We start from the raw sequence: 27,645 nt of genomic DNA, 5'->3' as shown, positions 1-27,645 counted from the left end.
GTCATCAGCGTTCAATCACTAATAAAAAAAAGAAACAGGGTGACGCATTGCAGCTGAGAAAGATGAAAGCTTGCCACAAAACTGCTGCAGTTCTCAATTAAATATCTCTGCTTCGGGCCTTATAAAACCCCACATGGGATTCCCAAGGACTTTCAAACTGTAGGGTACGTTAATTAAAAACGGCCATACATTTTAAATGGGGTCCTTTAAGGAAAATGTCCGGGATACATGTCGATAGGACGACGTTGTGTTGTGGCATGATATCTAAAATTCGGATTTAGAAACATCTCATCAATTCGGCGCCTGAACAACCTTCGGCGTCGTGCAACAACTGACATCAAAATCTCTGGCATGTGGCCAACGTTCACTACGTTTGATAAAATACCAAGTTCTCCAACTCCATCACACACACACACACGTATAACAAGGTCCAGCTGAGCCAGCCAGCTAAACACCTCCCCCAGGCATGTGTGTGTATGGGACCCTTCTGGAGAGAAACTCCAGCTATAATGTTTTAATTACACATCTAATCAGCCGTGAGGAATCTATGTCAACATCACGCTGCCAGCCACATACGTCACCGCATCTGGACTGGAGAAGGAGAGGCTGTGTTTATCTGTGTCTGTAGAGGAAAGTATTCAGACCCCTTGACTTTTCCCACATTTTGTTACGTTACAGACAATTTCTAAAATGTATTACATTTTGCCTGGCCCCCCATCAATCTACACACAATACACCCAAAATGACAAAGCAAAAACAGTTTTTTAAATGTTTGCAAGCAAAAAGACAAAAATAACTGAAATATCAAATTTACATAAGTATTCAGACCCTTTACTCAGTACTTTGTTGAAGCACCTTTGGCAGCGATTACAGCCTCGAGTCTTGAGTATGACGCTACAAGCTTGGTACACCTGTATTTGGAGAGTTCCTCCATTCTTCTCAGCAGATCCTCTCAAGCTCTGTCAGGTTGGATGGGGAGCGTCGCCGCACAGCTATTTTCAGTTCTCTCCAGAGATGTTTAATCGGGTTCAAGTCCGGGCATTGGCTAGGCTACTCAAGGACATTCAGAAACTTGTCCCGAAGCCACTCCTACGTTGTCTTGGCTGTGTGCTTAGGGTCATTGTCCCGTTGGAAGGTGAATCTTTGCCCCAGTCTGAGGTCCTGAGCACTTTGGAGCAGGTTTTCATCAAGGATCTCTCTTTACTGTGCTCCATTCATCTTTCCCTGGATCCTGACTAGACTTTTACTGAGGAGTGGCTTCCGTCTGGCCACTTGACCATAAATGCGTAATTGGTGGAGAGCTGCAGAGATGGTTGTCCTTCTGGAAGGTTCTCCCATCTCCACAGGGGAACTCTGGAGCTCTGTCAGGGTGACCTGACCAAGGCCCTTCTCCCCTGATAGCTCAGTTTGCCTGGGCGGCCAGCTCTAGGAAGAGGTTCCAAACTTCTTTCATTTAAGAATGATGTAAAGCCACTGTGTTCTTGGGGACCTTCAATGCTGCATAAATGTTTTGGTACCCCTCCCCAGATCTGTGCCTCGACACAATCCTATCTCGGAGCTTTACGGACAATTCCTTTAACCTCATGGCTTGGTTTTTGCTCTGACATGTACTGTCAACTGTGGGACCTTATATAGACAGGTGTGTGCCTTTCCAAATCATGTCCAATCAATTGAATTTACCACATGTGGACTCCAATCAAGTTGTAGAAACATCTCAAGGATGATTAATGGAAACAGGATGCATCTGAGCTCAATTTTGAGTCTCATAGCAAAGGGTCTGAATACTTATTGAATAAGGTTCCTGTTTTTTATTTGTAATATATTTGCAAAAAAAATGTTTACAACTATTTTCGCTTTGTCAATCTACACACATTACCCCATAACGACAATGCAAAAACAGGTTTTTATATTTCACTGATATTTCATTTCTCTTAATGTATTTTTTAAATCAATTTCCCAACATTTAAAAAAACATGTTTTTGCTTTGTCATAATGGGGTATTGTGTGTAGATTGATGAGAAACACCCCCACTCATTTAACATATTTTAGAATAAGGCTGTAATGTAACAAAATGTGGAAAAAGTCAACGGGTCTGAATACTTTCCAAATGTACTGTATCCACACACACACACACACACACACACACACACACACACACACACACACACACACACACACACACACACACACACACACACACACACACACACACACACACACACACACACACACCTTTGGCCATGTACTCAGTGACGATGTAGATGGGTTCCTCAGACACCACGGCGTAGAGGGGCACCAGCTTGTCGTGTCTCAGCTTCTTCATGATCTGGGCCTCCTGGAGGAAGGCCTCGGGGGACATGGTGCCTGGCTTCAGGGTCTTAATGGCCACCTTGGTGGTGCCGTTCCACGTGCCTGAATAGAATTACAGAATTAGAATGAGCCAGGTCATACCGCTGCTTACTGAAGAAGCAAGACAATGGTGTAAAAACAGGAGTAAACAAATAGTAGTGTTCAGCACAGTACACATTCTGGCTCCATATTCCCTATACAGCCCGGTCAAAAGTAGTGCACTACATAGAGAATAGGGTGCCATTTGGGATGCAGCCCCCCCGACATAATACAGTATGGGTGTATTTGGGTACATGAACACATGTAGTTATGAGCTGTGGCTGGATGGACTTGTGTCTCACTGAAAGAGAAAGCTACTTCCTCCGGAGATAAAGATAAAAGGAGGAAGCATCTGAAGGAAGTGAAAGATTCCCTGGCCTGGGATAAAAATAGTGTAATATATTTCCTGTCTGTTCAGACCATCCAGATTGTGTGTGTGTGTGGGCGCGCATATTTGTTCTTTGTGTGTGTGTGCCCGGCTGTGTCTAAACAGTATTTGGTCTTACCCATCCAGACCTCTCCGAAGCATCCCTGGCCCAGTTTTAGCTCCAGGCGTAGGGACTCCCGGGGGATCTCCCAGGCATCCTTGGCCAGTCCCTGGGTCTGAGGCTTCACCGTGGGGCACACCGTGGTCAGCCGGTAGCACAGACCGTCTGCATGCTCTGCGTGGGGGGCACAAACAATCATGTAGGGATTCTTATGAATCCCAGCAATAAAGTACGAGGGAAACCCAGCGAAGCTTGAAAAGGGGAAATTTCACACAACACTTCAAGTTTGCCCGTCAAACATGCGATACGGCTGAATTTAGACATGCCTATAATAACAGAGCTAAATATGAATGAGAATCGGATGATTTAACACGACTGGGACTTCTTGCTTTTATAGTGCACCAGAGCAAGGTTTTCTTTGCCCCAAATGCCACCCTATTCCCTATATGGTGCAATGTTTTTTTTTATTTTTATGTAGGGAGCAGGGTGCCATTTGTGACGGAGACGTAAAGTGGGCTCTCCCAGAGAGTTTTAACCTTTCTCCTTCTGCTGAAAGGGAGGCATTTAGGGAAGGTCTTTATTAAATATTCAATCTGTGAGCCATTCATCTAGCTGGGGAAATCACAGGGTCAATTACAGGTAAGCCTGCTACTACAGAAGCACAGATGTGAGAGAGAGACCGCAGTGAATGAGTGTGGATTTATCATCAGAAACTGCACTTGGAGAAGGGGAGGAAGCTGTGGATAAGACAGTTACTGCGGAGCTACACTGGGGGGTGTTGGGAAAAACAGGTTGTAACTGCGACATTTTGCCAGCGGGAACAGAATGTGAGCCACTTTATCAAGTGTTCTCTTGCGTGAGCTACCCGTCAAACTCTTGAAAATAGAACCAGTGTCATTTTACGCTGAGCCGTGTTGCTTAGGCCCAGGTTTCATAGAAATGAATAGGAGCATCTCACGCTCAGCAAGGTTACGTTTCCAGTGTGGCAGGCCTGTTAAAGAGGGAGTTGGAGAAAGTGAGTGTTGGGAGAGATCGAGAGACCATACATAAAAGGAGGTAGAAGACATACCTGTGTAGTGTTTGACCAGTTTCTGCAGCGTGTCAAACTGGGCGCGCGTGGTGATGTAGTAACCCCCGTTGTCAAGTTTGCGGATCTTGTAGTGTTTCACATTGTCGCCTTTGGCATCGTCCCAGTCTCGTATGGACAGGGAGTAAGCACCTGGAGACAATGACCAGATTCTTCGTCCATCCAAGCAACAGTATTAAGACCTAGGCTTTATTCATGGAAATGTGAGTGTCACTGGCTATTTCTCAAATGACTCCATATTCCCCATTATAGTGCACGACTTTGTCTTAGGGTACCATATGACTTCAGGGCCAGTATTCACAAAGTGTCCTACTTGTGACTACTTGTCCATGTAGTCTTATTCAGCGTGATCTCAAAGGCTAAACTGATCCGTAAAATCAGCAGTCGTACTCTTGAGATGCTTGGAACATACCGGACCCCAGTCAACACAAAAGTAGTGCACTACATTGAGAAATGGCGTGTAACTAGAGACGCAGCCCATGCACGTTCGCACGTCAATCATCTTCACCTTTAGTAGTTTCACTCTCTCGCACCAGGAAGGTGCCTCGGTTGTTGCCTTGATTCAACAGAAGCCTCTCAGCATCTTTGCGTCCCATTTTACCAAAGTACCACCTGAGGAAGGACACAAATAGAACAAGTAGAGCCTTTGTAAAATGTTGCAGTACAGCAGTTTCCCAAATCTGTCCTTGAGAATCCCCAGCCGCTCAAAGTATTTGAAGAGCATTTTATGTGTTCCAGAACTAGCACACCATTCTATTTCTATGGAAGGACCAACATTTACAGCAAAACCAGCATATGTTACTATGAACTTTACTTGAATCACTACTAGCAGGGATCATTTCAGTGTTCGGAAAAGTCAAACTTCAAATACACAACGAGAGGGGGAAAAAAGCATTGACTCCATCAGTCAAGAGACCTCACAGACATGCATCAGGGTCAATCTAACAAAACGGGATAAGATTCAATTTCCTTGCTAAACGATCATCAACCTCTAGGCTCATTTGGAGATTGTGGCTGAAACCCCCTGTGGCCATATGTATGAAGTGCAGGGCTCTACAAAGTACATGTGCTCCTAAATTGAAAAAAATGTAGGAACACAAAGATAAGAAATGATTAAAAAAGTTGATAAATAAAAAAAGTAGTAAAGCACAATGCCTCAAATATTTAGTTACTGAGGGTAGACAAATGTTCAGCTGCCCCTTTAAGGGCGGCAGGTTGGCGTGGTAACAGGGCACTCGCATGGCATGCAGGCTCGCATGTCTGTGAGGTCTCTTCACTAGCAGTTGAGCAAGTTCAAACTAAAAACAACCTAGCGTGTGAACAAAACGACGTAGCCTAAATAGCCAAGAAACACAAGGACAACAAAGTCGCACTTCAGTAGTCTCCAATGCCTGTGCGCACTCACAGTGCAGACAGGCCCCAGACACTGTTGCTGCACGACGTGGGATAGCACCTGGCTCCACGAGGGGGCCTAAGCCCCCTCAGTTCAAACTTGTACCCCTCAGTTTTAGTTCAATGTCCCTACATAAAAACAGCAAAAATGATTGAGTGAAAAAAATATGCATCTCCGCTGTGTCAGCACAATGGACAGAGCATGCCACGGTGTGTGAAGGGGGGCTATGGAAAGCCACTGGGGCAGTTAGGTATGACTCCTTTGTGTTTTAATAAAAAACGGGGGGCCTTACCACAGAGATAAGGGTTTTGGGTTAAGTGACACGTCCTCACCATGGCCTGTCATATTTGACTTACATTTTACAAAAGGCAAGGGTCAAGTTTACCAGTCGGGCCATAGTGAGGACGTGGTGTTGGAGGCCGAACCGTCTCCTCCTCTTCCGTTGTTCTTATCGGGGAGGGGTAATCTGCCCTATGATGGGGTGTGAGGTTTTCATCCGACATTGACTGATACCGATAAATGTAAATGTAATGACCAAGCTCTTTTCTGGAGCCTGGAGAGGGTGTGCTCGGACCTTTTCCCTGGGCTTGGAGAGGGTGTGCTCGGACCTTTTCCCTGGGCTTGGAGAGGGTGTGCTCGGACCTGTTCCCTGGGCTTGGAGAGAAGATGACTGCACCGCAAAAGGTTCCTGGGTGTGGCACGGACGTTGTGTCACCGCTGGGGGTATGGAGACAACCCCAGTGTCCACTATGAATCGTTCAGGGGAGAATTCTCCCCTTACAAGCTTCAGCAAAGGCCCATGCAGGAAGTTTGTGGCCCCCGCATCACCAAGAGGTTAGAAGACAGTGTTTAGGGCCTGGGCAAAGTGTTAATTTACCTCAGGCCAACTGCTATGATGCTCCTTTATTTGGCGGGGGAATATGCATCATGTACCCAGTGGTCGTTTTATAAAGTGCCGTCCCGCCTTGCTGTCACATGTCCATTAGTTTGGGTAGTGTGGGCGCATTTAAGGGTCGGGTGGTGAGAAACACTAAATCATGCTGATTTCAGTTGAAGGGAAAATGAGGACTGCTAGGTCCTGACAATGTTTGAGGTTACTGCTTGTGTGTGAGGAACGTGTCTCGAGCATCAGTTTAAATGTCGAGACCAGAATAAAGGGAGGGGGGCGTGGCGGCGACGCGCTATAGGCACATCTCTCTCCACTATTGCACACGGACACTATCGCGTACTATTTCTTTCCTTGAGCCAATTGTTTGTCAATGTTGATCAATGCCTTGTGAAATAAACAATATCTTCATCAGTAAAGTTACTGCTAATCCCAACATATTCCCCCATTCATTTAGAATGTTTGATGTCTACTCATACCATTCTCCAAGTGGAAATGTTGTTTGGAGAGCTCACAAATTGCAAGTATTACTTGTGATAAAGACTTTTGGTTTATTTAATTGCATTTATCAGTTTACTGTACATTTCTTTGTTTGGATAGCATATATGTCTGATTTCTCTTTTAAGTGTGAATAGATATACCTGGCCTGTGCACCAAGAAAAGGTGTGGCTAAATGTACTTAAGTGCCCGTTTGGGGATGTTGTAGTTAGTTCACTTTTGGGTAACTCAAGGGGGGGCTGTATCTGAGCATGGCAGACCCAACCTGTGCTTTATTGGCGAAGATGGGTTTTGCCTGATGAGAGGCTTTTTCTTTTGAATCCTGACATTTAAGTCAGAACTTAAATATATATCACACACACGCAGTACGAGTCAAAAGTTTGGATACACCAATTCATTCAAGGGTTTCTTTATTTTTTAAACTATTTTCTACATTGTAGAATAATAGCGAAGACATCAAAACTACGAACTAACACAAGTGTTAAATCAAAACATACATTTGAGATTCTTCAAAGTAGCCACCCTTTGCCTTGATGACAGCTTTGCACACACTTGGCATTCTCACAACCAGCTTCATGAGGTAAACACCTGGAATGCATTTCAATTAACAGGTGTGTCTTGTTAAAAGTTAATTTGTGGAATTGCTTTCCTTCTTAATGCGTTTGAGCCAAACAGTTATGTTGTGACATGGTAGGGGTGGTATACAGAAGATAGCCCTATTTGGTAAAAGACCAAGTCCATATTATGGAAAGAACAGCTCAAATAAACAAAGGGAAACAACATGAAGGTGAGTTAATTTGTAAAATGTCAGGAACTTAAGGTTATTTCAAGTGCCAAACCATCAAGCGCTATGATGAAACTGGCTCTCATGAGGACCACCACAGGACAGGAAGTTGCATCTGCTGTAGAGGCTAAATTCAGTAACTGCACCTCAAATAAATGCTTCGCAGAGTTCAACTAACAGACATCTCAACCATCAACACTTCACATTGAGGAGACTGCATGAATCCGGCCTTCATGGTCAATTGTTACAAAGAAACCACTACAAAAGGACAAAAATAAAGAGACTTGCTTGGGCCAAGAAACCAGAGCAATGGACATTAGACCGGTAGAAATCTGCCCTTTGGTCTGATGAGCCCGAATTAGATTTTTGGTTCCAACCGCTGTCTTTGTGAGACGCAGACTAGGTGAACGGATGATCTCCGCATGTGTGGTTCCCACTGTGAAGCATGGAGGAGGTGGTGTGATGGTGCTTTGCTGATGACTGATTTTAGAATTCAAGGCACACTTAACCAGCATGGCTCCCACAGTATTCTGCAGCCATACGCCATCCCACCTGGTTTGTGCTTAGTGGGACTATCATTGGTTTTTCAACAACAGGACAATGACCCAAAGGGCTATTTGACCATGGAGAGTGATTGAGTGCTGCATCAGATGACATGGCCTCCACAATCACCCGACTTCAAACCAATTGAGATGGTTTGGGATGAGTTGGACTGCAGAGTGAAGGAAAAGCAGCAAACAAGTGCTCAGCATATGTGGAAACTGCTTCAAGACTGTTGAAAAAGCATTCCTCATGAAGCTGGTTGAGAGTACGCGTACAATCACATGTGTGATCATTGTTGTGTAGCCCCTGCAGTGTACGATCTCAAATATGTGATTGGAACAGTAGCAACAGAACACATGACGCAACAAACGCGTCTAAACAGCACTGTTGTCTGAACAGCATCTAAATATATTTTGTACTGATGGAAAACAAAAAGGTCTTAAATGCTTCATCATCCAAGCATCACACGGAACACATCCACAGCCAAACTCATTCTATAAACCGGTCTAAATAACAGGTTGCGCTGACAAAAAAAAAACGTAAGTTAGCAACCTAACTGCTAGACTAGTTTACAATGTACCACATCTCTGGTGAGCACAAGAGACTAATGTAATGTTGTTTAGAAAATAAATGCGTGTCAGCTAAGCTAACAGCAGCTAAATTCTTTATGATGGCTGCCATGTTTGTTTATATTGGACTATCTGAAAAATCCTTAATCCCAGAATGCCATTCACTATAAAACGCAAATAAACAAACTCAGATGGCTACACTCATTGCCTGAAAAATATCATCTTAGTTTAGCAACTTTTCAGCATTTAACAAATCGTCAATATACTTGTTGCAGTGTATACAAGAACCGAAGCACATGACTTGACAAGTCGTTACCATTTTTGACAAATCACAAAGCAAATACAATGTGTTCACCTCACAGACCTACTGCCTAGCCTAACCGTAGCGCAAAAGCTAAACAGGAATGAAAACATTTTACGGGGGTTTGTGGGAGAGTCCATGGGGTGTAGAAATGGGGCAAGGTATTGTGAGGAGATATGGTGCAGAAAATATTACTATGATTGGGGATATCAATAAATGGGTGGCAAACAAGGTAAGTTTATACTCCAAATAAAAATAAAACCCCTGGAAAGGGGGGTCTGGACTGGCAACCCTGAGGCACCAAAGTCTCAGACTTGCGACTTCAGTGCGTTCAAGACAACTGGGATGTCGGGGGGGGGGGTGAGATGTCACCAAACTCGGAATTCAAACTCAGAATTCAATGCAGAATGCGTTGTATGATGTCAACAAACATGGCGCAACACATAGCCAGTAAATAGCTTAGCATTTGCTCATTATAATCAGTGCAACATTCAAAAAAAGTATTTTACACACATCATGTGTGTCCATTACAATCTATGCAAGAATCGGAATGCATGATTTGTCACCAGTACATGAAACCGTGAATAAAACAGTAAATAGATTATGACACATACATACTAGGAGGTCGACCGATTAATTGGAATGGCCGATTAATTAGGGCCGATTTCAGGTTTTCATAACAATCGGAAATCGATTTTTTTTAAAGGATACATCTTTATTTAATCTTTATTTGACTAGGCAAGTCAGTTAAGAACACATTCTTATTTTCAATGACGGGCCTAGGAACGGTGGGTTACAAATAAATAAATAAAATTGGCCGATTAATCGGTATCGGCTTTTTTGGTCCTCCAATAAATCGGTATCGGCGTTGAAAAATCATAATCAGTCGACCTCACATACATACATACAGTGGGGCAAAAAAGTATTTAGTCAGTATTTAGGACAGAGGAGCCTCTTAAAGAAGAAGTTACAGGTCTGTGATAGACAGAAATCTTGCTTGTTTGTAGGTGACCAAATACTTATTTTCCACCATAATTTGCAAATAAATTCATTAAAAATCCTACAATGTGATTTTCTGGATTGTTTTTTTCTCATTTTGTCTGTCATAGTTGAAGTGTACCTATGCTGAAAATTACAGGCCTCTCATCTTTTTAAGTGGGAGAACTTGCACAATTGGTGGCTGACTAAATACTTTTTTGCCCCACTGTACATACATATGCTATGCTACAAAGTCAACCAAGGACAACACGATATACAGAAAATAAGCCACTTACTTTGATAGGAACACACACATGTCCAAAGTCCAATTTGTAAGGAAAAACAACCATGAAGGCCATGCAAATGCCAGACAGAAAATGTTTGTGCAAGGCCTGTTCTGACTAGTGATGCGCAATGTCTTCATACTTGATCTGGGGAAACACTAGGGAAGTGCTTGGTTCTAGTTGAAGAGAGAAGATTAGCCGGCTCAGTAAAGCCTCAAACATAAGTGATCCGCAACAGTGAAATGGGCTACTTCTTATGTGAATTAACGAGGCGGCAGAACACACCCCAATTAAAACAGCTTGAGAAAATAATTTGAAAATAATTTGAAATTGACAAGTTGAAACATAGCCTATAGATAATTAGCAGGCAGCGTGCCTTGGTTTGAGGGCAGCGCGGATAACTGTCCTGTTGTGTAACAATCACATTTTGGAACAGTGAGAGCATACTGACATCATGAGCAAAAAAACTAAACAAAAAAAACTCACGCAGGGGCGACGGTTAGAGATATTTGGAACTCACGCTTTAAAAAAGGTCAACACTTTTTTGGATACTACATGATTCCATGTGTGTTTTCATCATTTTGATGTCTTCACTATTATTCTACAATGCAGAAAATAGTAAAACAAATAAAGAAAAACCCTTGAATGAGTAGGTGTGTCCAAGCTTTTGACCGGGACTGTATATATATTTGCAAATATCACTGTCATCTTTGAAAACACCAGTGACCGTGTAAATAAATCCAACACTAATTTGCACCTCTACCTGACAAGCCTCCTGCTGAATCTTTGTCCTTGTGACTGCTAGAAGGCTCCTATTTTACTCTGAGACGGCGCAACGGATAGGTTGACGGCGAAATCTGTAGCATGTCACTTGACAAGCACTCAATGATCTAGGAATCTCTGCATTTGAACTTTGTTTATTATGGTATAGCGTGATGTTAGCAGAATTCAATATAATTCTAACACAAGAAACCCCCAAAAATGTAGCCCCTTCGCTGATTTCAACTGCCCCCTTAGTCACTTTATCCTGGCGCCAGATCTGACAGGATTTGTAGTTCTTTGAGTGTTTAGCTACCATATGTAGCTAGTTTTGATTCCAATTGACCCTTCACTAAGCCCCACCCCATAATTGTGGGCAACCAATCGCAGCGCTTCAACGGACACATTTTTAAGGCTGCCCCAGCACCTTTTGGTTGATTTAGCAACTTTCCTGTTTGTGTGTGTGCCCACTCTTGCATCACTATGGATAAGATCACCTGGACAGGTGGAACCTGATCTTAGATCAGCACTCCTACTCCCGAGACACTTGATACATATGGACCCAGGAGAACAGGAGAAGCTCTGAGATCTTCTAGTGACTGTGCCTCCAGCGAGAGCTGTGTGGTGTAATTGTCACGCTGCAGTTATTAGGCTAGCTCTATTTGCTGTTGTAGCCGTGGATAGTCTTAAAATAAGGTTATGAGTGACAAGGGTCTTACTCTTCAGCCTGGATCGAGTCAGCTGGTGCCACATAGTTACTGGGGATGTAACCCTTCTTCCCTGTGTTGATGGAGCGCGCCTCCCACCAGTCCCCTTCTCTGTAGGGGGGGACAGAGAGAGAGAGATAGATACAGACAGAGACAGATATAAAGAATCATCCAGATAGATATAGCACTACTATGCCTGTACAACGATAGTCTGGTTATGAAAGGGACTTGTATGCTTGTTTTATCTGTGTCTTGGCAGTGAGCTTGTACATGCTGTCTTTTATGCATGGATTCTATTGCTATATTATTAAGGCATGCAGCAAAGTATTCATTTGAATTTAACAAAGTCAACCAAGGCTACATTATAGAGCAGAAAGTTATATATGACCTAAGGCACCATCTATGTTAAAGGTTTTGTTAAATTAATCAAATGAAAGTTTTAAAAAACAAACAGGATCGGGGAGGGAGGGACAAATCTAACCCATTTAGGAAGAACACTGTACAGAACAGGTAGTGTTCTTAAAGATATTCTGTCATCGTTACACCACTACTCTACGGGAATAAGCCCCTGATCATGGTGAATGATGTTCTCAGAGGGAGAGTGCGTCCCAAATGGCATTCCATTCCCTATATAGTGCGCTACTTTTGACCAGGGCCCATGGGGACTCACGTGTTGTTGATGATCTGGAAGCGGTCCCCTTTTGTGAACGACAGGTCGTCTGAGGTTCTGGCTTCATAGTCGTACAAGGCCACAAAGAACGTAACCCCACCTGAATACAGACACAGAAAACATTAAATAAAACATTCAAGTTAAATGCACAAGTGAAATTCATGACAGTATGTCCATTTAAGAGGCTGAAATTGTTTTTGTTGACTAACTCGCAGAGATGGAGAACCAGTTAGAATAGAGCTACTAATAGCCTATTAAAAGATACAAAGACTTCCTATAAATACCTGCTGACCTTTGTGCCAAGATTGACAGAAACAATGTTGATGAATGTTCACAGTACCAAACTCTGCGGCAAAGCTGTGCAGGCCCATTGAAATGACAGGAGACCAAGGGACCAATGGAAGATGAGTCAGAGAATATAGACCTGTAGTGGCGGTTCTGTTTCCATAGTGGCCGTGACTGACTGGTGTCTGTGGTGTGAATGTTTGTGAGGGGAGAGTAGCATCTGTGTTCTCTAGCCTGCACACTCCCTAACGATTTTTCACTGTCGGTAATTCTACTCTATAGAAATTGCCAGTATATAGATTGGAAATAATGTCATGTTGGTCCGGAAACGGACCGGCCATAGTGCAGTTTGGGCGAATGCCAGATGGGTCGGTCTATCTTAAGCCCAGTGGGCTGGTCTTTGGTGTGTGATTTTTTAAAATCATTATGGCTAATGGGGGCCTCAAGAGAGAGAAATAAAAAAAATGGGGAGATATGTTAGAAATGCCCAGGCCGATTTCTGCTCCCGGTCCATCCCTGTGTAGGGCATACTAATGGCAGTGGGATGGGTACGGTTCTGACAGGGAGTCTAAATCAGTCGGGGAGCAGACTTAACGGTCCGGCAAGGTAGTTGTTTGCATAGCGTCTTAAAGGAAATGATTACGACAGCTCGGTGCAAAGCGAACATCGTTACAAGACATGAATAATAACATGGCACAGGTCAATCTCATCTCGCAGATACGTAATGTCAATAAATACACTGTAAACCATTCTGCTTACTGGGCAGAGAATAGACACGGCAGATTGTGTGGATAATAGGGCTGTGACCATTACAGTACCATGAAACAGAGCAGGCCAACTCTTTGGTCCTTTAAAAACCTACATACCTGCTGTATGTAAAAAAAAAAAATATATATATTAAAGTGTGCTATAGCTTTGGAAATAAATACATGTGACTCTGGATGACAACATCATGATGTTGGTTTCCAACATTAGGGCAGTTTTCCTAAAGAAGTTAAATCCCTTTGCGTTTCGTTTCCTTGCCACGATTCTAACAAGTATCGCGATACTGCCATCATCCTGGCCCTGGCGGATAAATATCTGTACGTTCGTCCCAAATGGCAGCCTATTACCTATATAGTGCCCTTAGGGCTCTGCTCAAAAGTAGTGCACTACATAGGGGCAGTGTTTCCCCAACTCCGGTCCTCAAGCACTCCCAACAGTACATATTTTTGTTGCGGCCCCAGACAAGCACACCTGCTTGAAATCAGGCGTTTTTGGGAAACACTGACATAGGATGTGTCCCAAATGGCACCCACTTCCCTATGACACCCCTCATGGGGAGCTCATATTCATCATACCCATTGCTGAACAACCAAGCTGCCAAAACCAATCCCATTATCTGGTCCAGGAACTAAATACCGTGCCCTGTAACTCTTCCCCCCCCCCCACACACACACACACACACACACACACACACACGAGCAGATAATCCAACAAAGAGGGGGATTACAAACCTAATCCCACCTAAACAGGAGAGCTCAATCTCATCTCACTGCTCTTTGGGACCTTATCAGATTGATTAGTCTCCCTGCCACCTTTGAAAATCAATCGTTGTTGATTTGTTTGTGAATGACACCTATGGACAACGTGATTGAAGGACATCTTAAGGCATCTGCGTGCTTATGAGCCGAAACAGTGGAACGGTATTGAGTTCCTGGGCCAGATGATGGGATTGGTTTTGGCAGCTTGGTTGTTCAGCAGTGGGTACGATGAATATGAGCTCCCCATGGGGGGTGTCATAGGATGTGTCCCAAACGGCACTTTGGTAGAGTTGGTGCATATATTATATGACGACATTGTGATGTTTTTGGTCATTTTTTAATTCAGTGAGGGTTTTTTGTCTGTTCAAGCACACAAATTCTTTCCTGGAGGCAAGCCGAAGTTTACGCCCCTTCATCAGTGATTGGTCAACAGTAGGGATTCTTCATTAAAGTCAAGAAGAACTCATTTTCATGCACATTTGTTCATTGAAAAATACTGCACCGAACAGCTTAGTTGGATGTAAAAGATCTCTTTGGCAAAAACATCAAAATTAATGACAGATTTCTTGAGTAATCTTGGAGTCATTCTGACTACTTTGAGGAAGTGTATACTGGCTATGGCATCTCAAAATGGACAAACAATATTATTGCTGCTTTTTTCTCGTTTTTCAAGCAAAGGTATGCCAGCATACTCATTCGAGTCGGCTAGCCGAGTTAAGCTAGTCGCCAGCCAAACTGAAGCATGCTGACGCCTTAAGAAGGAAATGGTGAGAGACCACTGGATTTGAATCATCTGAAATGCAATGGCAGGTGGACTTTGGAGTGACTCCAGATATTGGAGTTGTCAGATCAGCAGCTATTCTGTTGTGGGGAATAAGCATATGGGTCCTTGTGAAGGAACTATAGAAGAAGTTTCAAATGGCAAACTTTAGAGTACTTATATAGTATCGATGCGGTTAAGAGGACAATGGCACTAGAACAAAACAATGTAAATTTGCAGACATTTAGGCTATTGTTTATGTGTCTATTTCACACTATGTTGAGGTAAAAATCAGAGTATAATGCTTGTATGGATGTCAACCCCAATACAGATGTTGAACGTTTGCCAATCCAGAATCTCTTATCCCCCACCTTCTGCTTTATTGTAGTTACGATAGAAAGGCATACAGGTGCGTAAGGAAATCCACACTTGAAATCTACACGCCGACAAACGCATCGCACAAATCATCCATTGGATGTCAACGTGTGATTTGCGCAAACATTTTTATGTAGGCTTTGCTTGAAGATCTCAAGTTAGGATCGTGTGGATAATATAGGCAAGTCTCACCTGAGACTGCACCGGGGAACGTGCCGGGTAGAGCGCCGGAGAAGGAGGTGGAAGCCCCTCCGAAGGGGGTCATGATGGAGGAAGCTCCTCCGAAGGGGGTGATGGCGTGGGGGTTGAAACCTGCAGCGGGCCCCACGGAGGACGGCTGGTTCTGCTGCAGCTGGGTGGGGTCGGGCCCGTAGTGGCCCACGTGGGGACCGATGACATCTGAGACCGGAGCGTTATCCGGGCGGTACTTCATGGTAGGCCCCTTGTCCTCTTTACTCTTGATACAGCCCATGGTCAAGTCTGGAGAGAAACAAAGTTAAGTTTATATATAATAATAAATGCCATTTAGCAGACGCTTTTATCCAAAGCGACTTACAGTCATGTGTGCATACATTCTACGTATGGGTGGTCCCGGGGATCGAACCCACTACCCTGGCGTTACAAGCGCCATGCTCTACCAACTGAGCTACACAGGACCAACAAAGCTTAGTTTCAGGACAGAACTGAAACAAATCCACAGGACAGTACAGGCCTGAATATTCACTCCTGTGTCAATCACCGTTGGCATAGATGTGATAGTTTCCCCCCACCTCCCCCCATACAGTCTAAGCATACAAATGATTAAGAATTACAGCATACAGACTGGTTAGAAGGATTCCATTAATGAGACGTCGACTACCACTGTAGCCACAACCTAGAGAATTGTACGTCTATAAAAATGTAATTTGTAAAAATAATAATAATAAAAATTAATTGTCAAACTATATGATGTACTTTTATTATGGCTAAAGCCATGAGTACATGTGCTGTATATCTTGGACAAAAATCCTAAATCTGATCTGAAATTATTTGGTTGTAGAGAGTCACTCGCGGTCATAATCAAAAAACGTGACCTGGTTCAATCATACACATATAACATAACTAGTCTAGTGTATCCTATGCAAAGTACATACATCATGTTATACTGGTTGACTGTCTAAACATTTTACAAGTGGGTTTAGAGCTGTTGTGTTTATCTGTATGACTAGGAGAGAACGTGTTCATTATATGAATATCCAACTGACAGCAGATGAAAAGCCATGCTGTTGCAAATAGTAAGAATTCTGGGAAACGCATGTTTTACATTTGCCGCTTTTTTGTGTGGGTCAAACCTTTACAATAATGGATGCAACACAGTCACCAGCCATTTAAAAACAAATCACATTAGGTTATGTCCCAATTCTCCCAAAGTGTGCACTTGCACACTCCCCGTCATGGATTTAAAGGCATAGGATTGGTGCAAGGATTGGCAGGAGAGAGAGTTTCCACCTTGCCTCAACCCATGCAAGAAAGTGTGCAAGTAGACTACATACTTCGGGAGAAGGGTGAAGAATCGGCACACATGCCTTAAAATCACCAGCAACTCTTAGGTCAAACCATTGTCCCGAAAAAGCAACACTTTTATACTGACGTGTTCACCATCTCTGCATTGTTCTCATTCTTCCTTCTCAACAGAATTGGCCAGTGTTACCCCGAGGTATTCCCTTTGTGAAGAGAAGGCCACGTAAATATGCTCCAGTCAGGGGGATGTTTTGACTGATCTGGAAACAGCTGCCCTAGACTGAGAGGGTTACAGCCATGACTCTCAATCGTTTTCTTTACCAGGGGGGTGGGCTAGACTTCTACGAAATTGTGAACCTTCTTTGAAATCTCAAGCTCGGCTTGCAAACTACAAATGGCTGTCAAGGGAACTAGGGGCCGGCAAACAAGGTGTGATGAATTCATAACTTTGGAGGAGAACTTCGATTTACACTTGAGCTGACAAAAAAAAAAAAAGTTTGAACCGACCACCTGAGGGACCTGTCAGTTAGCAACGTCCCGGAGACTTATGCGGACACATTTTCCCCAAAATGTCCTGCTCATTACCTCCTGACCACAGCACTATTTAAACGGAGCCTCCTGGAAAACCTGGGAATTTTGGGGAAAGTTAACAGAATCTTGCATCCCTATGACTGCGAAACACTGGTCTTAGTCGACAGAGACAGAGAAAAGGGGGATGGCAGAAGTTCACTGAGTTTTTCAGCTGCCGAGCTGCCAAGTAAAACAACAAAAATGGGGGCAAACCGCAAGAGGACTTCACAAGAAATCAGGGCATTTTGCTCAAAAAAAAATTGTACACGGAATACATTTCATGCTATGGTTCGAATGGCGTGTTGATAGATCTCTATAAAACTGATTTAAGAGTGGTCAGTCGTAGGTAATAGGCCTACATTAAGTCAAAATGAGATTTTAAAAGAAATGAAAAGGAAGATACGGTTCATATAAATCTAATCTCAGATGTTCAGATCAGAGGCCAAGACATTCTTGTCAGCCACATGAATATGGATCCAGCCCTCACTTTAAGGGAGTCTAACCCACTCTCCCCTTTCACTCGAGATGGTATGCTGGTCTCCTTGGAGGGTAAGAGAGGTTGGGTTGGTTGACTGTGGGGTTTGAAGTTCACCATCAGAATGAAGTGGCCCAGAGACTTAGGGTCAGCGCTTAACTTGCCACACCATAAAAGCACAGTTCCAGGCCTACATCCTGGTCATATAGCTGCAGCCTGCCCAGCTTTTACGACATCTCAATAAAACAAACCATCTGTTCTAGGATTTATTTGTCTCTCAACAAAACACAGTTAACCATTCGCCAACTCTGCCCTTACGTCACATTTGGTCATATAGTCATACACTGAGTATACAAAACATTAAGAACACCTGCTCTTTCCATGACATAGACTGAGCAGGTGAAAGCTATGATCCCTTGAGGTCACTTGTTAAACCTCCTTTCAAAAATCAGTGTAGATGAAGGGGAGGAGATGGCTTAAAAATCCTTAATGAACCTTTAAGACAATTGAGACATGGATGGCGTACGTGTGCCATTCAGAGTGTGACCGGGGAAGACAAAACATTTAACTGCCTTTGAACGGGGTATGGTTGTAGGCACCAGGCGCACCGGTTTGTATCAAGAACTGCAACACTGCTGGGTTTTTCACACTCAACAGTTTCCCGTGTGCATCAACAATAGTCCACCACCCAAAACATCATCCAGCCAACTTGACACAATTGTGGGAAGCATTGGAGTCAACATGGGCCAGCATCTCTGTGGAACTCTTTGGACACCATGTAGAGTCCATGCCCTGGCTAATTGAAGCTGTTCAGAGGGCACAACTCAATATTAGGAAAGTAATATACTCAGTGTATAATGACCTCCGTCTCTCCGAGGAAACGGACTGGATTGGTTTCGGGCTGGCAGTGACACAGATATGTAAAGTTGGAGAGGCAGTGTATATTCAGCAGCACCCGACTATGTGTGTGTACACACACACACACACACACACACACACACACACACACACACACACACACGTTCCTCTGGTGCATTTATATAAACAGATAGCAGAGGAGGGAAACATGATCTTATGATCCAAGCATTCACACCAGTGCCGTTTTAAAAGCCCCTTCACTAACCCGCCATGGCCTAAGCATAACACTTATCCTATCCTAAGTAAATGGGGGGACTGAAGCAGGTTCATATTGCCATGAATAGGCCAAGTACAGTATTACAAGTGATTGTTTTTCATCTCGTGTCATTCTTTCACCCACACACTAATCCCTATAGCCCTGCCTCTTACACAAATGCCGATAGGCAAAGCAAAACTCCATTGCATGGCAAAGCGGGAGGGAGAGACATTTGCTATGAATGTAGAGATAAAATGACATTAGTATTTGTGTGTGTATCAGAGAGACAGGCTGGGAATGGGACATTGTGCCAAATCCTCTCACATGGGTGACTGTCAGCACAGAGAAGAGCCAGCTGAGAAAAGCCACACAGAGAGCGAGCGAGAGGAGCCAGAGAACGAGCGGAGCCAGAGAGCGAGAGCAGAAGCCAGAGAACGAGAGGAGCCAGAGAGCGAGAGCATGAAGCCAGAGAGCGAGAGCATGAAGCCAGAGAGCGAGAGCATGGAGCCAGAGAGCGAGAGAGAAGCCAGAGAACGAGCGGAGCCAGAGAGCGAGAGAGAAGCCAGAGAACGAGCATGAAGCCAGAGAGCGAGAGAGAAGCCAGAGAACGAGAGCATGGAGCCAGAGAGCGAGAGAGAAGCCAGAGAGCGAGAGAGAGGAGCCAGAGCAAGAGCATGAAGCCAGAGAGCGAGAGAGGAGCCAGAGAACGAGCGGAGCCAGAGAGCGAGAGAGCGCAGCCAGAGAGCGAGAGAGAAGCCAGAGAACGAGCGGAGCCAGAGAGCGAGAGCATGAAGCCAGAGAGCGAGAGAGAAGCCAGAGAACGAGCGGAGCCAGAGAGCGAGAGCATGAAGCCAGAGAGCGAGAGAGAAGCCAGAGAACGAGCGGAGCCAGAGAGCGAGAGCATGAAGCCAGAGCGAGAGAGCAAAGCCAGAGAACGAGCAAAGGAGCAGAGAGCAGAGAGAGAGCAAAGCCAGAGCGAGAGAGCAAAGCCAGAGAACGAGCGGAGCCAGAGAGCGAGAGCGTGAAGCCAGAGCGCGAGAGAGGAGCCAGAGCAAGAGCGTGAAGCCAGAGCGCGAGAGAGGAGCCAGAGCAAGAGCGTGAAGCCAGAGCGCGAGAGAGAAGCCAGAGCACGAGAGCGTGCAAAGCCAGAGAGCGAGAGAGCGCAGCCAGAGAGAGCGAGCGCAGCCAGAGAGCGAGAGAGCGCAGCCAGAGAGCGAGAGAGCGCAGCCAGAGCGAGAGAGCGCAGCCAGAGCGAGAGAGCGCAGCCAGAGCGAGAGAGCAAAGCCAGAGCGAGAGAGCAAAGCCAGAGCGAGAGAGCAAAGCCAGAGCGAGAGAGCAAAGCCAGAGCGAGAGAGCAAAGCCAGAGCGAGAGAGCAAAGCCAGAGCGAGAGAGCAAAGCCAGAGCGAGAGACGGTGGAAATGCACACCATAGGTGTTGTCTTGTCTTATTAGGGAGAAACTCAGACTTCTCAGGAGTTGTTTCATTACAGTCATTACAGTCCGTTAGATGATGCTGAAATAGAAGTGTCCTTTCAAAACTAGGTCAAAGTTTGTGCATAGTTCCGTCTGTCTAAATCAAAAGCATTTGTGATTTGAGACAGCGAATACCACGCTGTCTCAGGAATCAAAAGACAGCTAAAGACAGCAAATACCACGCTATGTAGCAGGCGGAGGAAAAACCTACACATTTTGTCCTCAAAAGTATAGACCTGCTTTGCATAGGGATCTTGTGGCACTGACTTTACCCTAGTATATTTGGAATGCTATAGCTGGTGTAGGGACCCCTATACGCTGAACTTGGGGTCCGTTTTTCATTTCCCCCCACTAAGGATTGGGGAGGGGACGCTGATCCTAGATCTGTAGAGCTGCACAGTATGCCCTTCATACATTCCAGAGGGACCCGAAGTTACACCTCCACCTGAGGCTCCTTGACCTCTGATCCTTGACCTCCACACCCCTGGTGTGCTCACTTTACCTAGGGCTCAGGCCTCACAGAACACATAAGATTAAAGGGCCCAAGTGGGACCCTTCAGTGTGATCCCAAAGGTCAGCCCAGATTGGTGGGTCAGGGCTGGAGAGGTGGTAACATAGCTAGGGGCTATTATTTAAAGCTGTATAGATTTAAATCAGTTGGTAGTCTGCACTGTGTTATTCAGGTCACTTTACTCCAGTTATCTTTGGCTGCATACCAATAAAGATTCTAGTCACGCAATGAAAGTTTCAATTGTAGAGGATTAAAAATAAATTGCCACCCCAAATCCACATCAAAACAGAGGAGAATACGCTTCCATAGTCAGTTTACACAAAGGGATTTGATGTGCTTTCTCTAAATCTCAGAATCTGAATATTTCTGTAGAGAATGTCAAACAGTATCAAAAACTGCATTCAATCAGAATGAGATGTCTTCTCTTATTCTGCTGAACATGGCAAAACTGAACTATAGTAAATGGTTCTGTGTATTGTATCCTACACCCTGGCCCATTCCTCTCCTGACTGAGTTGGAGAGAACTGGGAATTCCACAGAAAGGCCCTGGGCTGAAACAGCCTGGAGAGTGGAATTCTGGCTCTGGGGTGACGTTTTCCCTAGGTACAGATCTAGGATCAGCTCCCCCTCCCCAAATCATAACCTTAACCATAGTGGGGAAAACTGACCCAAGATCAGCATATAGGCAACTTCACCCTACTCTGGAGTCTGCATCAGACTTCCACTCGACAAGTTGATCACATTGGGGTGAATCCTAACTTCCAACTCCTCGTGGAACTGTCAAGAGAGCAGAAACAGACTGGCACCCCGGCTTGAGCTCATAGCGAAGAGGGACATCGATCCCCCTGTACTGAAATGGAGGGAGTGCTGGGATGATCAGTGAGAAATGAACAGATCCCTCTGGCCCGGATGTCCTTCCGCCGGGCCTTTGTGTTCCAGACCACCTGCTGTAACTTTCACGGAGAGGAATGCAGGCAGGCAGAAACACGCACACACACACACAAAAAAAAACGCAAACACATATGATAGCCTACACACCAGCGCACTTGCACACACACATGTGCACGCTACGGAAACTCATCGATGAATACACACACACACACTCAGTACAGCCAACAGACCTCTATTTGCTCCTCCTACGAGGGAGATAGACATGGAGACAAGGAGTGGGAAAGAAAACAGGCTACAACTGGTTAGCTGATGGATATCAGTCAACCCTGTGGTTCTGGAACTGCTGAGACATGGTTTTTGTTACCAAACAGGGTAACTTAGACATAAAACTGATGCCCGACATAAATGAAAGCTGCAGGTGAAATAACATGCAGACACGGCTAAATATCAGTTATTAACAGACATTGATTGGCACATTGTTACGCAAGGAGAACTATTCCTACGGTTTGATGCTGGGAGTTTCCACAGCAACTAGGGGTCTGTGAGTAAGCCCCACCCGACGTGGACAGCTGTTAGCAACTGACACCAAGACTGTAGACAGGGAAGGCTTTACCGTGCTTAAAACTGCCAACAGATGCCATTGGAGGAAGACGAAGTAAGGGTTACATTGCCCATGGGAAGGTGCAGTTGTACAATATCAAAGAGTATATGCCTATTGGTACTGTAGCTTCAATAAATATTAAAAGGAAGGAAGTTGAAACATCACTTTGCTTTGATACCATAGTCTATCAGCATGAATACAGAATTAGGCCTAATGTAGTCTCTCACAAGTGTGGCATGTGAGACTAGGCCTTACATGAATTTTAAAGCAAGAAGCAGTATAAAATGTTGCTGTGATGATTAAGGACGTGTTACTCTGTTCAAACACCACCTAGCCTACTGTTGGCAAGACATCTCTCCACCTCTGGAGCTGTACCAGGCTGCCAGCCTCACAGAATACCTGGCTACGCGTCTGCCAACACATGGGTTAGCTGAAGCTTACTCATAGCCTTGTCTCAGGTTCGACAGTAGACACAGGACTCATTCTATAAGGCTGGCCCTGGAGGACAACCTAAAGGCAGGAGTTCACACGAGTGTGCAGGAGCTATTTTAGTAGCGGGAGGTGACCACAGTAAGTCAGAGAGTGGCGGTTTAAACTATCAACGCCTACTTCTCACTCAGGGGTTGCCCTGAGTGCCAATGTGTGATGTGGTAACTTCAGTGACCTCACCATTACTAAGCATTCCTTCACACACTGTGTGCACTCTGTCACACCAATGTACACAACTGTGGTACTGCAGTAGGGCTAATAAGATTAAGCTATATCCTGTGCTACATACTTCAAAAATAGTCTCCCTGGTGTGAGTTCACTCAATTTCAATGGTTCCACACTTGAAAATTATCTCTCTGTTATACTTAGACAAAACAGACAGACACTACCACGGAATCACCAAGGACAAGGGTCATATCTTTCAGTGTACACAGTAGCAAAACATAGTGGAACGAAAATGATGGCATCTTTTATTGAAGTTCTGGTAGTCCCTCTCAATTTCAGTCCGTTCCCCCTCCCCCACTGGTGCCTAGTACATACGGCCCAGCTCTGCCATTGCCCAACTTTTACCAACAGCTCACAGAAGGTCTTCCACATACTCTTCAATATACCGTATCTGTCCCAGATCCAAGTGAGATTCTGGCTTCAAGGCACAGGCGTAGGGCATGAATTGTCCACATTCCCACTGACTGTCTAGAGCCCTCAAACTCAACTCTGGACCTAGAAATCAGTTCCACTGCGTTTTTTCAATTGTTCCCCTCTAAATCAGAGACTGATTTAGACCTGGGACACCAGGTGGGTGCAATTATTTATCAGGTAGAACAGAAAAACAGCAGGCTCCGGACCTCATAGGGTAAGAGTTGAATACCCCTGGTCTAGAGAATGAGAGCCAGCCATGCATCTCCAGTCATGACCTACTGTAAGAGAGAGACGTTCTCATTCTTCAATCACAGTGGCTTGGAATTTTTCTTAAGGCATATGTTATTATTGTGAGGTTACACTCCTGTTTCTTCATAGCCTAAATACCTGGTCATTTCTATACCATAACATTAAGTGCAACCGATATCACATAGAGCAACACAAGTACCAACTCCAGTGAATACTAGTGGACATTAAGCTGACAAACAGGCTAATGTTGGTACAAAACATGACCCCACTCGGCTTAATGCATCCAAGATCAGCCATGGTTGGTTCATCGCTTTCTTTGTACATATTCCTTTTGTCCAGTGTGATGGCGTTGTCTGTAATCCGCCCCAACAGGTCCACAGATGACAATCGCCGTCACACTGCCCTATCCCATCTGGACAAAAGGAATACCAATATAAGCATGCCTTTCATTGACTACAACTCAGCATTCAACACCATAGTACCCTCCAAGCTCATCATTAAGCTGGAGGTCCTTGGTCCCAAACCTGCCCTGCGCAATTGAGTCCTGAACTTTGACGGGCCGCCACCCCAAGGTGGTGAAGGTAGGAAACAATATCTCCACTTCGCTGACCCTCAACACCCGGACCCCACAAGGGTGCTTGCTCAGCCCCCTCCTGTACTCCCTGTTCACCCACGACTGTTTGACCATGCACGCCTCCAATGCAATCATCAAGTTTGCAGACGACACAACAGTAGTGGGCTTGATTACCAACAACGGCGAGACAGCCTACAGGGAGGTGGTAAGGGCACTTGGAGTGTGGTGTCAGGAAAACAACCTCTCACTCAACATAAAAAAAGGAGATGATTGTGGACTTCAGGAAACAGCAGAGGGAGCACCCCCACTATCCACATCAAAGGGACAACAGTGGACAAGGTGGAAAGTTAAGTTCCTAGGCGTACACATCACAGACAAACTGAAAGGGTCCACCCACACAGACATTTCTTCAACCTCAGGAGGATGAAGAAATGTGGCTTGTCACCTAAAACCCTCACAAACTTTTACAGGTGCACAATCGAGAGCATCCTGTCGGGCTGTATCGTAGCCTGGTACGGCAACTGCACCGCCCTCAACCGCAAGGCTCTCCAGAGGGTGGTGCGGTCTGCACAACGCATCACCGGGGGCAAACTACCGGCACAGTAAAAAAGTTGATGTAAAAATTACAGTGTTGACTTATATTAACCCAGGATTAATATTTGCAACATTATGAGGAGTCAATGAACTCATGTCGGAATTAAATCGGAGTGTAAAATTATGCAGTCATTGCAGTGTAAATTCAACTCAATTCAGTGGAATGAAAATGTGACACTACCTGTAGAGTAACTTTAACACTATGTAGACTGGGAACAAATGTTGTTTTCTAAAACAGTGTTGAATTCAACTCTATCAAAGTTAAACTAACAATTATTTTTACTGTGTGCCCTCTATGACACCTAGAGCACCCGATGTCACAGGAAGTCCAAAAAGATCATCAAGGACATCAACCACCTGAGCCACTGCCTGTTCACACCGCTACCATCCAGAAGGCGAGGTCAGTACAGGTACATCAAAGCTGGGACCGAGAGACTGAAAAACAGCTTCTATCTCAAGGCCATCGGACTGCTAAACAGCCATCACTAACTCAGAGGCTGCTGCCTACACTGGCCACTTTAATAAATGGATCACTAGTCACTTTATACAATGCCACTCAAAATAATGTCACTTTAATAATGTTTACATATCTTACATTACTCATATCACATGAAAATACTGTATTTTATACCATCTGTTGCACCTTGTCTATGCCACTCAGCCATCGCGCATCTATATATTTATATGTACATTTTCTCATTCATCCCTTTAGATGTGTGTATTAGGTTGTTGACGGGGAATTGTTAAGATTACTTGTTAGATATTACTGCACTGTTGGAACTAGAAGCACAAGCATTTCGCTACACTCGCATTAACATCTGCTAGCCATGTGTATGTGACAAATAAAATGTGATTTGATTTATGTTCTAGCCTAGGGGGTCACACTTGGGGCTTGTCTAGGTTGAATCCCGAGGCCAACCGTAGACATTACAATGCTTAAAGGCCTTGGAACTTTTAGACACAGTGGTTTAGTCCCAGCAACACTAGTCAGTCCGTAGTTCTCTCCTATTAACTGACACCACTCCAAAACATGGGATGTGTAAGTGTTATTATTAACAAACTCAAGCATATGCCTCAGATATTTTTTAACGTGGTGTGGAGTTGGTAAGTTTTTACGAGGTTGGTACTCTAGCCCCTTCTACCAAAATAACCTATGCATTCGGGGACTACTACTGTAGGCCTATAAGTAAATATCATTTGAGGTCATTTATTTTACGCTCAGTACTGGCAATCATGGGCTACGTGTAGCCTGCAGATGCACATTCTTCAGCTAACCACAATCACATTCCATAACACACAGTTAAGTTGCTTTATCTCAATTAACTAGTAGCGACTATCGGGAATATGATGTGTTACAATTGACCAAGGCCATGTGGTGAGAGTCCAGACAATGCTAGTGTTGCTACTTCAGCTAGCTGTTCCATGTGTTCCGTATTGGAACAGCCGTCTTGCGTTACCGGACACTACCATCCAGCAAACTGGACTAGCTTGATTGTCCAACAAGAAACAATTGTTTGTCAGTGTTTGAGAAATGAATTATTTCACTTAACATCTTACATATAACGTCTTATATATAAGACGTTAAATACAATGCTGTCTTTGGGGACGTTAAAGCCGTAACCTAAATGTAAAACTTCAATTAGTCTACAGGCTCACAATCAGAGAGAGTGAACTACAGTAGGTCTATGTTGGTCTCAAAACATATTTGAACTCAACACTTTATACGAATTGAATGGATCTTTAATAATAGGCTATATTTACCGCAATTCTTCGGGTCAGAACAAATATATGCAGACAATGCTCTGGAAAATCGATCCTACCAGAGGACTGGTGGGGCCCATCATTGGGCTATTGGATTGTCAACTTGTTTTTCTCATTTAAAAAAATCTTACCTTTTAGAAATTAACGATGTTGTGTCGTTTGTATTTCCAATGTATTTCTGGGTTCGACGAAAAATCAGCTAGTATTCCAACATGGAAATCACAGTCGCCCCCATCCCGCCTCCCTCCAACACAGGTCTTTCTCAATCGTTTTTGTGTTCGGTGAATGAAATAACAATGAAGTTAAATCAAAGCAAAACGAAGGATGAAGAAATTAAACGATTAGAGGGGTTGACACAGACAGAACGCCTTAATGAATAAAACCCCAGCTGAATGTATCCAGCGACATGACAAAATAAGTCACCAAAAGTAGGCTAACCCAGTTCCTGTAGATGCACTTCCTACCTCTAAACTTGCATCAACCCCCACTACAACATGGCCGACGCGATTCCAGTAAATGACGCCGCAGTTGGAGATATCAATCCTGCAGACCGGTGTCGAGATCGTTAGACGATCATCACAGACAAAAGTGACTATAGCAACAAAACAAAAAAAATCTATAAACAAAACATTGAAATGTTGAAGTAATTTTGTGAACCAAAAATGCGTCTGTATGCCGTGTGTGTGGCTTTAAAGGGATTTGTGTATTAAAGAAGAATATAATTATCTCTCCAAAACGGGTCTTCTATCGCCATCTACTGGCAGTATCGCCTAATATCGGGTTACTGTATTAGTGGTCGAGTGTGGGAGTGGTTACATCTTTTGCTACAGGGGCCAAGGGCCAATCTTCTCAAAATCCACCGGGCGCCCCACTGACTCTTCTTGTCTGCTGCTGTTGAGGCACTGAGGCCTAATACATCATTTAAT

At 44.3% G+C, this 27,645-nt stretch overlaps 1 protein-coding gene across 1 annotated transcript in view; it reads right to left on the bottom strand.

Annotated features, from left to right (window-relative positions):
* LOC124039788 (tyrosine-protein kinase yes) overlaps window positions 1-27,402 on the bottom strand; it is a 33,171-nt gene extending 5,769 nt beyond the window's left edge. Inside the window, exons 1-8 of the mRNA XM_046356168.1 lie at window positions 26,851-27,402; window positions 15,471-15,758; window positions 12,336-12,435; window positions 11,678-11,776; window positions 4,472-4,575; window positions 3,946-4,095; window positions 2,895-3,050; window positions 2,233-2,412 (exon numbers count right to left, since the gene is read on the bottom strand). Of these exons, the coding sequence (XP_046212124.1) occupies window positions 2,233-2,412; window positions 2,895-3,050; window positions 3,946-4,095; window positions 4,472-4,575; window positions 11,678-11,776; window positions 12,336-12,435; window positions 15,471-15,750 (1,069 nt within the window). The 5' untranslated portion in view covers window positions 15,751-15,758; window positions 26,851-27,402. The remainder of the gene's footprint in view (window positions 1-2,232; window positions 2,413-2,894; window positions 3,051-3,945; window positions 4,096-4,471; window positions 4,576-11,677; window positions 11,777-12,335; window positions 12,436-15,470; window positions 15,759-26,850) is intronic.
* Window positions 27,403-27,645: the final 243 nt, after the last annotated feature.

This window comes from Oncorhynchus gorbuscha, linkage group LG07 (genome assembly GCF_021184085.1).
Source record: "Oncorhynchus gorbuscha isolate QuinsamMale2020 ecotype Even-year linkage group LG07, OgorEven_v1.0, whole genome shotgun sequence".
Taxonomy (NCBI): domain Eukaryota; kingdom Metazoa; phylum Chordata; class Actinopteri; order Salmoniformes; family Salmonidae; genus Oncorhynchus; species Oncorhynchus gorbuscha.
The sequence above is the reverse complement of the archived record's forward strand: the minus strand, read 5'-3'. Positions and strand labels throughout refer to the sequence as shown.